Below are 12,500 nucleotides of genomic sequence, written 5' to 3' on the forward strand. Positions count from 1 at the left end.
GATAGGTTTATATTTCTCCAAAAGTAAGCTTGATCAAATTTTTTTTTTGGGCTTTAAAACACAAGTATCTAGCCAGAAGGACTTTGCGCTGGTGAGATTTTTTGCTCTTTTAGTGACGCGCCGACCAGCGAACACGCAAATTATTTTCACATTCACCACACCGGAAACGATTGAGAAAAAACAAAGACAAGGCGACAAAATAAAGACAAAAGGAGAGCTCATAAATACTAATGAGCCTTTTTGCGTATGTGTTGACGCGCATCCGCGTTTTTTTTGACGCGTTTACGCGTTTTGCGTATGCACGTTTTTTGCGTATATTTTGGTTCGCTTATCTCCGAGCTGCACTGTACTTGTAAGGTTTATCACAATATTTGTGGTTAGTTAATTCACATTTCTAAAACTAAATTTTAAACTTATTCCCTGAATAATAGAGCGGCTTTCAATTGAGTGTCGAAAGTAATTAGCGAATTACTTTGGTTTTGCATCTACTTCACTCAGTGATTGGTTCAAAGTTTTCTCGCCACTTTTTCAACCAATCGGAAGTGAAACGAAAACATTTTCCCGCCTTTTGTGTCGGCTACATGTAATTACTTCGAGTTTTGATTGGTTTACTGGATTGTCTCCGTCCTTTTTGATTGGTTAAAGTAATTACTATGGTTTTGGTTTTACGACACTCATTTCAAAACCGCTCTATAGAAACAGTAATTCCAATGAGTAATCCATTACTATGGGATTGTTTCCGTTTCCTGCATCAGTGCTTTCGATTGTTTCAATAACAATGGAATTAAATGGGCTGACGTGACAGTTTGCCCATTCGCAGAGACGTGAAACTCTCCTTTTAACCCATTCCTTCCTCAGGTGTCCCAGGATGCCCCCATTTGACAAGTAAAATCATGTGGTGTTTGACAGAGTAAAATCTGTTAAGTCTCACTTCTAGGAGTCAGTGGGTTCATTAGCATTAATGGTTAGAGCATCAAACAAGTGTTGTGAAGGTTGTGTAGGTTTAAATTCTGCCAACCACTCTGAGTCTTCAGGTTTCCTTTTGCCCACTAAGTTATTATTTTACAGCTCTACGAACCTAGTGGTTCATTAGAGCCGGAGCTTATCCCGGTTTCTGTAGCATGAAGCAATTAGGAGTATTTCTACTCCCCCCTGGATGGGATGCTTGTCCATCGCAGGGTTACCCCGAGCAATAAATTCACCAGTACCCATTTATACACCTAGGTGGACAGAGGCACCGTGAGAGTGAAGTGTCTTGCCCAAGAACACAACACAATGTACGTGGCCAGGGCCCCGAACCTGGACCACTCGATCCGGAGTCGAGCGCACTAACAATGAGGCCACCGCGCCTCCCATTTGCCCATTGCCAAACAACAAAGCGTGGCCTATCAGCTGAACTCACAGTTTCTTTATCTATTTGTATATTAGAAATTCTTGTCTTAGGATAAACTGCAGATGTGCAAGTCTGTGTACTTTCTTAGAGTTGCTACATTTATAAATAAGTGAAATTGAGGTTCATGTACAAATGTACATGTTTCTCTTTCAGTAAGTGGCAAGATGGAAAGCCTGATCAAACCTGGAAGCTCATTTCAACATGTTGCTCGTTGGTTAACATTCTGCAGTGCCCAATCACCCTTTTGCAGTGTGTCAGCAATTCTTCCAAGCCAAGCTAACGACAATGGTGGTCAGTTAGGGGTGAGTCTTAAGAACACAGTTGTGCTCTGATAAACCAAGACAGGTTGATTCTTTTCTGTTAGGCAGAGCTTTTACAAGAGGAGAAGGCAGTGTGGCTCAGTGGTTAGGGTGCTTGCCTTGAGATTCGGAGATCCCAGGTTCAAGACCTACTCTAACCACTTGTTGAATTATTTTGTTCCTGGTAGTCCCTGGTTCAACTTCCTGGTTGCACTTGTAAATAGCCAACAGTACTGGTTTGCCTCCGGCCAGTTGGGATTCTTAACATTTATTGTTGTTCTGTTTTGTTAACTGTGTTTCATTGGCCCTGAAAAGCCCCGATGGGGAGCAGTCAATTAGTATGTATTGTGTTGCATATTATTAATTTTGTCTCTCAGACAAAAATGAAGTCAGAAGGCAAATATGTGACCCTGCCAGGAGCAGCTCCAGGAAATGTTGTCACAAGATTTCCACCAGAAGCCAGTGGGTAAGTGTTTCAGACCATCTTTTCCTTTTGTAATTGCCTCTTCCACTTATGCGCAACTTTCCTCTCTGTGGCTAAAATGACAAGCCTGTTAAAGAGTTAGGCCAATTTACATGTAGCAGGATAGTGGCACATTAATCGGATTAAAAAAATAATAAATTAAAGGGTAGGTATACACTGTATAAACTTAAGGCAACTCCAGATTACAAAGTGCTGTGCGAAAAATGACAAGAACTCAAATTTCTTTAGTTGAGGAGACAAGCTGCAAGTGTACCAATATACATGTACTTGTAAGTTCTACCACCGTGCTTGTGGGTAGTTAAATTATCATTTCCAAAACCAAATTTAGAGTTATTCCTTTAATAATTATAGCTTTTTCTGTAGAAATCAACAACAACTTTTGTTAACAAGCAATGGCATATACAATGTACATGTGCTTGCAAGCACGTACACTGTAACTTGGAACCTTGAGGAAATACTTGTAGGGAAGAACTGAAAAGAAGAAAAAGATAGATTCAAAAGAATAAAATAAACCTGCAGTACATTGTACAGTAGTACAGTAGTGTTTTGTAAAATTTTAATCAAAAATTATAATTATTATAATTATAATATTATAATCTATTTTAATTTATATTTAAACATGATATTGCACAGATGATGGTAAATGAACAATTAATGTTCATGTAAGAAATATCCTTAATTGATGTTTGTTGCAACAATAATAATAATTTATAGACATGAATACGCAATGTTAACAATTTTTATGCCAGTGTTGCATTGCACTATTTTAAAACTAAAGCTCAAAATAAATTTCAACATTGCATTAACTACATGTATCTGCACATTGCTTTTTAGATATCTCCACATTGGTCACGCCAAAGCAGCTCTGTTAAACCAATATTACAGAAACATGTATGATGGAAAATTAATCATGAGATTTGATGACACAAATCCCGCAAAGGAGAATGCAGAATTCGAGAAAGTTATCCTCGAGGATCTTGCTATGTTAGAAGTCAAACCAGATGTGTTCACTCATACATCAGATCATTTTGATACTATCATGAATTTCGCCGAGAAAATGATTCGTGAAGGCAAAGCCTATGCAGATGACACTCCTGGGGATAAGATGAAAGAAGAGCGGGAGCACCGCATAAAATCCGTGAACCGGGACAATTGTGAGTTCAGATGCCAATGGATGTTCTAGAATTCTTTTCAACATAGGCTTCTCTGCTTACCAAAATACATGTACTGTACATGTATTTACTCAAATAATGACCTCCATTTAACAAATTGATGTCAGTTTTTCATGCGTCTGTCTTGTTATTGATCATGAATTTCATCATAACATTGTCAAAGTAGCTGTGGATCCACGAGGCGATAGCTGACAGACGCCTGAAAAACTGACATCAATTTGTTTTTTACAATAACAAAAAGGCAGAGGGATCAAAATTAAGTCAAAACACGAGAAGAACGCAGGACAAAAATGTGAGAAACCTTAAGCTGGCGCGAGCAATATCGCGTCATTATCGCATAAATTATAAATTTATGTGTCTGTCCGCTTATTGACAATAAAAATTAGCCAATGAGTGCGCGAGAATTTTGCATTCATTGTAAAAAGCTGATTGACTCCTGAAACACCCCAATTAACGAGTAAAATCGTCTGGCATTAGAAAGAGTAAAGTCTCACTCCTGGGAATCAGTGGTGTAATAGGGACCACTGAACCGACTCCTATTGACAAGCAAAATCAGCTGGCATTAGACAGAGTAACATCTATGTAAGTCTCGCTTTTAAGAGGCAATGGGTTAATAGTGTGTACAGATACAAGAAAAACATAACACAGGCAGTCAAATAAGCAGAGCATTTGCTCCCCATCTATTTGGCACTTTAATGAAACAGTTCTTTATTTAACAGCTCAAATTCCACTCTCTAAAACAAACCTAGCCTACAGTAACTCAATCTAAAGCTGCCACCTTCTTTTCAATCACCAAATAACGCAGTGAACACTGTACAAAAGAAAATGCCTTTTGTGTTCTTGCGGTCACCATTTTTCTAAAAACGCAGCTCTTGAACAAGCATCACACCCTGCATCTCCAGAAATATAAATTTGAAGCTGTAGCATTCAGGGCCTGGTTGTTCAAAAGCCGATTAACGCTAATCCCAGATTAAAATTTAACCAAGGAGTTTGTTTCTCTACTTCAAAAAGTTTGTTCAGCGCTGAAATTTGGCAAAATTATACATAAAAAGAAGTTAATCTTGAAAAAGAAAAATAATCAAAAGAAACTTTTACTCAAAAGTTCAAAAAATGAAACCAAAGCTTACGCTAATCCTGGGTTAAGTTAATCGGCTTTCGAACAACCGGGCCCAGTACTGTAAGTACGTGTATGTTATACCCATCCCCCAAAATTAACTTACAATGTGTGCATATCACTTGGAAAGAACCATCCCCTCCCTCCTCCAGCGATGGAGTTTTACAGATACAGTACAACATGTGCATCTCCTTTTAGCTGTTGAAAAGAATCTTGAAGTCTGGGAGGAGATGAAGAAGGGCACAGAATATGGCCAGAGATTTGCTCTAAGGGCAAAACTAGATTACCAGTCGGAGAATGGTTGCTTGAGAGACCCAACAATGTACAGGTGCAAACCGGAGGAGCATGTCCGAACGGGAACGAAGTACAAGTATGTCTGTCATTTATTCTCGTTTTCAGACGTAAATTTAATAATCATTCATTTTTTTCAACCGTTTAATGTCTTATTTACCTCTTCAGAGATGTACATGACTGTGTTCTTTTTAAGTACTCTTCTAGCTTTCCAGAAAAAAATAAAGTTCATCAATCACTAAATCAATGGCCAGCAGCAAAATGTGGTGATCTCTTGGGTGAAACCTTGTGTCTTTAACTTGTTGTGGCTGTTTGTTTCTTGTTTTATTTCATAGGGTTTATCCTACGTATGATTTCGCTTGCCCCATTGTGGACAGTATTGAGGGAGTCACGCACGCACTTAGGACCACTGAGTATCATGATCGGGACCCTCAATATTATTGGTTTATTGAGCAATTAGGTGAGAACATGTACATTTCATCGTTTGCAGGTACCTATGAGAGCACTGAAAAGGCTAAAGGACCTAAAGAATCTAAGCTATTGTAGCAAGCGCTAAGGGTCAGACTCACTGTTTGTTCTGCCATTTCTTTATCATGAAAGATTCCATGATGGATTCGAAAGCTGGTGTTCCCTAAGAATAGCCTTTTTTTGATATATTAAAATTCAGTTTGATAGTGAGGCAGTGAGGACAAAGACAAAGGAAAGTGGATGATATTATGTAAATATTTTTCACATTCATTCCAACATTTTTCTATTGTTTTTGTCATCACTGCCTCACCATCAAGCTGAATATTTGATGTTTCAAAAATGGTCTATTCTTCATCCTGACTTTTTCAAGTCTAAAATAATGTCTTCAATGTTACAGGATCTAGTAACTTATTCTTTTCTTAGATATCTTTGCTTTTGATGCAAAGTTAATATGAAGAGATTTTGAAAAAAACCCTTGAAGTTGATTGTCAGCAGTTCTGTCACTAAGTGTGACATCCCTGCTTTCGTCACACACGGCAGCCAAACCAGCTTGCTTGCGTGACTGGAGCTGGTGGTGCGACTGATTTTGAACGGATTGTCCCAGGGTGTTTTAAAGGATAACATTACAGCCTTGAAACACTAAAGCCCCGTTTACACCAGCAAGTTTTCGTTAATAAGCTTCCCTTTCCAAGGAAAAATGTAGCATGCCAGCTTTTTCTTGTCAAGAAAAAATTGAGAAGGATGAAATTTGTTCGTGTATTCGTTTATCACAAAATACTGATTTGACCAGGGTTTCTACTATTGTAAAATTTTGTTATGTGGTGTCAAGGATGCAGGGAAGCCGAGCGGATTAGTTCAGTGCTTAAATCTGGTCTGGGTTTTCAATTTCCATAGGTATTAGAAAGCCATACATCTATGAATTCAGTCGGCTTACCCTTCAGAACACTGTGATGTCGAAGAGAAAGCTGACTCATCTTGTAGACCAGGGTTATGTGGAGGGATGGTAAGCTCTTTATATTTTCTTAGGGATACTTTTAATCAATGATACTATGTTGGGAGTTACATGTACTCAAGAAGTGATTTCCGGGTTCATTTAAAGCTCCGTGCGAACGTACAATGTACTCAACAACTCCCAACAATGTAAGGACGTGCACTGTATTATGGGAAGGAGAAATTCAGCTGCCATTTTGTTTTCAACGTGTCAATACGTTGCGTGTCAATGCGCGTGCGTGGCCACAACAATGTTGGGAGAGCTGTGCAAACGGATCCAATATTGTTGCGCAACGCTTCGGCGATCACCGAACAAAAGAAATTCTTGGACTCAAAAGTCTGACCAGTTTGTTTATTTGTTATATATTTGTTTAAGCAGGTTGCATTTTTGGCAGCTATTCACCTGATGTGGACCTGCTATACCCACCCACCCATGCACTTACAAAGGACAGCCACAACCGGGAACTTTATCCCTTACTCTTCTCGAATAGTGTTTTGGTTCTTTAACGTCCCACAGGGAACTAAGGAACATGGAAGATCGATATTTATGATACGGGGCCTACGGCTTATCGTCCTTAGCGGAGAAGACTTGAAAGTCTACGGGTGTAATTGCAAAGGCAACACTTTCTCCTCAGTTGTTTTAAGACCCTGATTGTTGGTCCAGCCGGAGTCGAACTCCCGCATGGCAGCCTGATGCTCAACCAACTGAGCCACCGATGCGCGGCTTCAAACTTTGTGCATCACCCAACAATGTTGGCCAACAATGTTGCGTCCGTTTGCACGGGGCTTAAGATCAACGACGACGAGGTCGACAAAAGCGAAAACATTTTGCAATACCTTCCCCTCCCACAATGTTGTTTTGCCAAATGGGCTCAGAAACTCGAGTGCAAAAAAACATTGTGAGGGGAGACTGAACCGCGAAAGCTTCAGATCGGTATATTCGAGTACTGTTCCAAGGAATTTTGTCACAGGCTGTAACCTCGGGTCATTTTTTTTTTTTTGGGGGGGGGGGGGGAGAGAATCATCGTTTCTTGTTTTCTCTTGATTTCTCCGTGGAAAATGCACGGATGAGCCTTCCTCCGTTACCCCAAACAAAAGCGAAAAATATTTAGCTAACAAACATAGTTTGTTTTAGAAAGTCGCAAATTGTGTGTATTCAGTATTACATTTGAAAACTGTCCAAGAGATACACTGTAATTATTTATTATGGCCTTCCGGTTAATGGTTCGGATGCTATATCTCATAACTATCGAAGACAAGTGGAAGCTACGCAATTGATTTTGTTTCAGTTAATAACCATATCTTAACATTGTCTATTTTATCGAAAGTTTCCCTTTAAACGCCAGTTGTGGGAACGCGCACGCGCACTTACGCACCAATGAATCCGCCGCGCTACCTGTTACCACATGTGTTGTATTGTTTTGAGTGTCAAGGTTTCCTCCCGACACTAATTTACTCGAGAACTTTCTCTGTGAATCGCACCTCGCTTACGGATTTAATGTCACCGTTCATCGAGGTCGGAATGAGAAAGGAGACTAATCTGCCTACACCGATTTCATTCATTTCTTCGTAATAGAATGAGTGAAAGTATGTAAGGCGACAGTTGCAACACAGTGCTAGAAAGGCTGGTGCGGTGTTGAGGAGTATCCCTTCTCAGGTTGGGATTTGACTTCTGAACGGGGCGTCATATGTCGGTTGACTTGTTGGTTCTCTGCTCTGGGAGGTCTTTACCCGGGTATTCTGGTTATCTTCTTACCTAAGAAACCAATGCTTGATTTCATTCAAAGGGGCTATGTCACGCAAAATTATAACCAGTTAAAACCGTTGAACAACATAAAAGAAATACAACAAAATGAAAGAGGATCATGGATGTACACAAATGGACAAGATTGAAACGGATTGTCTGTGGGTAATCTTGAAAAGTGGTGGCTCTACGTTTTCCAAGTTTATGGCAAACTGCCTGGGTAAAGGCCGTTTTTGCTCAGAATCATCTTTTCTGTGATGTAACGAATCAGGATTAGCGAAAGATGTTCCTAAGAACCCTAAAATAACGTGACATAGTCCCTTTAAATTATTTAGATTTCTATGCTCAATTTTGTTGATAGTGACGTTACTATTATTACTGTTGGTTATCCTTCATTTGACATCTATCAGGGATGATCCAAGATTCCCAACAGTCCGTGGAGTTCTGAGGCGAGGCATGACTGTCGAAGGATTGAGGGAATTTATTGTGCTGCAGGTAGGGAAAGATACTTGTGCAGGGCCTTTTTAGTTTGGTATAATAAATAAGTGGTTTTACTCGAGTGTCGTGAATTCAAGACCAAACCATTTGCCTTGGCCAATCACAACAGACCGCACAAGCATACATTGAACCAATCAAAAAACGGTAGACGCAGTTAGTCAAATGAACGAATCTTTATGAGCGGATTTATGCAGCCAGCTCTAAAAGCCTGTAAACGCATGCGCTCTATTGGTGACAGATTTTCCTTTTTGCCGCTGATAGAACGTGGCACGTGTTAAGATGCTGATCATCGCAGTTATTAATTAACGTTACTTGAGCAGTAACTTGGTTCTCTTCGCAATTCAAATTTATATAGCTTTCATTTATTAACTCTTGTCTTAGAATGTGGCACCTATGGGAAAAACGAATAGAAAAATAAATTAAAATGGTTTGTCGTTTGAGAAACCCATTCTTGATACACTTGTTTGTTGTCAGTTTTCGAGACACTTAAGATCAACTGAAATTGAAGTTTTCGTCTTGTTTATTTGCTTCTCTAGGGATCCTCGAAGGCAAATGTTCACATGGAATGGGACAAAATTTGGGCCCTCAACAAGAAGGTGTGTGGGCAGATGAGATGCTGAAAATTTAATAACTTTTGTCGCATTCGTTTGTCTTCTTCACCTTGTCAAGAAATGCTCCTTATAAGATGCACGCCGACGACGGCGAAATTGAGAAGGAAACAAAGCAATAGCCTCCATGAGCAAAGACAATGGTTGCGATCGCATTAGGGAGTTTACACTAGTCCTAAAATCAAGTTCTATTGTTCAGTGTTCCCCTAGGGATTCTAAAGACCAGAGAGTTGACACTACTCAAGTGTCAACAGTAGTGTTACACTGTGTTTCTCTCAAGTGTGACTGCAACCAATGGCACTGCACGCCCCGCACGTGCATTTTACGTTTTTGTACATTTCTTTGGCATGCTTTTCTTGGCAGAACCTTGAAATGACCAAATTTAAGGGCGCGTTCGATTGACCCTATTCCGGAATAAGAATACGTGGAGTGATGATTAAAACGGTATATTTGGCGCGTTTCGAAGCAGCAAGGATGCTCAAAATATGTTTAAAATAGCATTTTAGCAGATGTTTGACAATTTTAATGTGAATCTCCGCAAAAACAAAGGATTTCTAACTTATATTCCATGTATTCCTATTCCGGAATAGGGTCAATCGAACGCGCCCTAAGAGTTTGACCATAAAGAGGTTGCTCTAGTCTATATCTCTAGACAAGATGCAACAGCAAGAAATTGTACTAAATCAAACCAGTTTCTTTGTTTTTTAGGAAAACACAATGCTTAATCTCGCTATTCTCTAACTTTACTTCAAAGCCATTCATATCAACCAATTTGTAGGATACGTCGCCCTTTTTGTACAACCTAAACAAGATGGAAGAAATCGTGAAATATTCCAGCCAGTGCAAACGTGCGTTTTGAAGTGAAGTTTTGGCCGCCGTAACCGCGTCGTGGTTTCTTTAGAATTTTGTAGGCCAACATTTTAAGGCGTTCATATTCCGTATTGGATGACAAAGGCACTTGCGCGTGTTAAATTACCGAAAAATAAGGTCTCAACTAATCGCGGTTTGATTGTGTTTGGCGTCGTAGCTCAGTCGGCAGAGCAACGGTGATCTATTTCAAAATTTGTGTTGCGGTCGTGGGTTCAATTCCCATCTTCTCACTCCTTGTCTCCTTGTGAATTTACCTTAAGCTTCCGACCTTTCTTGGCTCAATGTAATTTTTTATTTCTCAGGTGATTGATCCTATAGCCCCGAGGTACACAGCTCTTCAAAAGGACGAGATGGTTCCCATTTTCATTCCAGAAGCTCAAGAAGAAGTGAAAGAATGTCCATTACATCCTAAGGTTTCTGCATGTCTCCCTCATTCCTAACTTGCGAAAATGCCGATAATCCTTTTTCTGTTTTCCAATTGAATCAAAACACATAAACCAAACTATCTGGTAAACGAAACGCTAACTTTTTGTAGCTTAAAAATGTTTTCTAGGTAGTAGCTTTAGGAAATTTGTTGCGACTTTGAAATGTAAAGTCTTTCTGAATCTACGTCACAGTTGTTTGCTCACTGAATAAAACTGATCAAATACTATGTGGAATAGTGTGTTAAAGTAGCGGCAAACGTGTACGTTTTGAAGAATTTGGAACTCGGGATTGGTTCTCAGATGCATAACATTTTGATATACATATACATGCCTCAGATGTACAATGTAGATTCTGTAGATTACAGGAAGAAAGAAAAAACTGAAATGTCATCCGGCTTTTAGAAGGCGATAGAATAGGATGTGCTTCAGAATTTTCAAAGTTAAACTGTACTCAAGAAGAAGTGATAGAAGGCGATAGAATAGGATGTGCTTCAGAATTTTCAAAGTTAAACTGTGCTCACTTCTCCTTAACAGAATCCCAGTGTTGGCAGCAAAGAGGTGTGGTACTCGCCCAAGGTGTTTATCGAAGGCGCGGATGCTGTCACGCTAACAGAAGGAGAAATGGTCACGCTAATGAACTGGGGCAATGTCAAGATCACGAAGATCAATAAGTAAGTTCTCCTTTCCTGTCATCCGCAGTCAAGCTCTTGATTAGAACACTTGCCAAATACGGCATTTCTGAGGCGAGCCGCGTTTTCTAAGCGTGTCCAAATGGGAAGTCTAACGCCAATTACAGCTCCCTTTTTTATATAATAGGGAAACCGTTCGCTCTGGTGTAAAAACATTCCGTTCGACCGGAAATCTGTCAAAAATATATATCTTTAGGCGGAATCCTCTTTTTTCGTTTTCTATCGAAATAACTGGAACATCACTTCACCCTCTCTCTCGTGATACTAAACCACGCTCTTTGGATGAAAACCCGTGATTGTTCCATTTAGCGACAAATTTTGATCACTCTATGTCTCTAAAATGGTACCTTATCCTTTGTTGCAATATTACTTGCAATTCCATTTGGCGGAAAATTTCCACCTTTTTTTTTCTCAAGTTAAGTTTAGTTTTGGTTTTCGCTTCTTTTTTTTTTTTCGTTTTCATTCGTTTTCAATTCATTTGGAAGGAGGAAGGCAAATTGCCACAGAGAAACTTTATTTAAGTGAGAAGTGTATTTAGGGCTGGTGCACTGTACAGAAATTAGATCAAGTCAAATCAATTCGTATCAAATTATAGGTAAGTTTTTGAGGAGAGGGGAAATCTGGAATACCCGAAAAAAGAGGCAGAGCAGAGCAGAGAACAAACAAACTCAACCCACGCATGACGCCGAGTCTGGGAATCGAATCCAAACCACTTTGCTGGGGGGCACTTTCACTTTCATTGGCTTTGAAAGTGAGGCTAAGTACAGCATTATGCTTAGGATGTCAGGGCAGCCATATTGGACTCAGCATATGAGAAGGACTCTCTATTTAAAGAAACTCAGTGGCGGCTATGTGGCGCATACTAATCATCTTTCGATTGAACAAGCGGAGTCAATACACCTTTTTCCAAAATGGCCGTCATTTAGATATTCTTTTGTTTTTATTCAAATTAGACCTTGATGCCTGGTTCAAGGCAAAATACTCTTTTGAATTTTAAGCTTAAAAACGAGGCATCAAGGGAATATTTAAATGGAGGCCATTTTGGAAAAAGGTGTATGAATAGTCTCTATTGGCTTTGAATTTATAGTGGAAATTTTGCATGGACTGTACCGCCGGAAACCGCATGAGTTTTTTCCTTGGAATAATTAAAAATTTCTTTGCAGGAGCCCTTCTAAGGGTATAGAATCACTAGAAGCTGAACTTCATCTTGACAACAAGGTAAAAATGAACTTCGCTTAGTTTTTAGAAATGAACTCACCAACGCCACAAAACGTGAATGTCATTGGTTAAACGAATTAAAAAATCGTGCTGCACGTGCTTCACAATAGGCCTTTTGCAACTAACGATCACATGGTACAAAATCCGCCATGCTGGAGGGTAAGCTCATTATTATTCCCCCACTGGGACATTAAAACAAAGAGACCTGAACTAGTCAAGCTTGACTTGCCTTTGTTT

At 39.5% G+C, this 12,500-nt stretch overlaps 1 protein-coding gene across 1 annotated transcript in view; it reads left to right on the top strand.

Annotated features, from left to right (window-relative positions):
* Nucleotides 1-12,500, top strand: part of LOC138049391 (bifunctional glutamate/proline--tRNA ligase-like) — a 46,351-nt gene that overhangs the window by 8,181 nt on the left and 25,670 nt on the right. Inside the window, exons 5-15 of the mRNA XM_068895643.1 lie at nucleotides 1,547-1,695; nucleotides 2,070-2,158; nucleotides 3,011-3,330; nucleotides 4,661-4,832; nucleotides 5,089-5,213; nucleotides 6,116-6,224; nucleotides 8,366-8,450; nucleotides 8,990-9,049; nucleotides 10,234-10,344; nucleotides 10,891-11,027; nucleotides 12,209-12,263. Coding sequence (XP_068751744.1) covers nucleotides 1,547-1,695; nucleotides 2,070-2,158; nucleotides 3,011-3,330; nucleotides 4,661-4,832; nucleotides 5,089-5,213; nucleotides 6,116-6,224; nucleotides 8,366-8,450; nucleotides 8,990-9,049; nucleotides 10,234-10,344; nucleotides 10,891-11,027; nucleotides 12,209-12,263 — 1,412 coding nt within the window. The remainder of the gene's footprint in view (nucleotides 1-1,546; nucleotides 1,696-2,069; nucleotides 2,159-3,010; nucleotides 3,331-4,660; nucleotides 4,833-5,088; nucleotides 5,214-6,115; nucleotides 6,225-8,365; nucleotides 8,451-8,989; nucleotides 9,050-10,233; nucleotides 10,345-10,890; nucleotides 11,028-12,208; nucleotides 12,264-12,500) is intronic.

The sequence above is a fragment of the Montipora capricornis genome, chromosome 5, assembly GCF_036669925.1.
Source record: "Montipora capricornis isolate CH-2021 chromosome 5, ASM3666992v2, whole genome shotgun sequence".
Classification (NCBI taxonomy): domain Eukaryota; kingdom Metazoa; phylum Cnidaria; class Anthozoa; order Scleractinia; family Acroporidae; genus Montipora; species Montipora capricornis.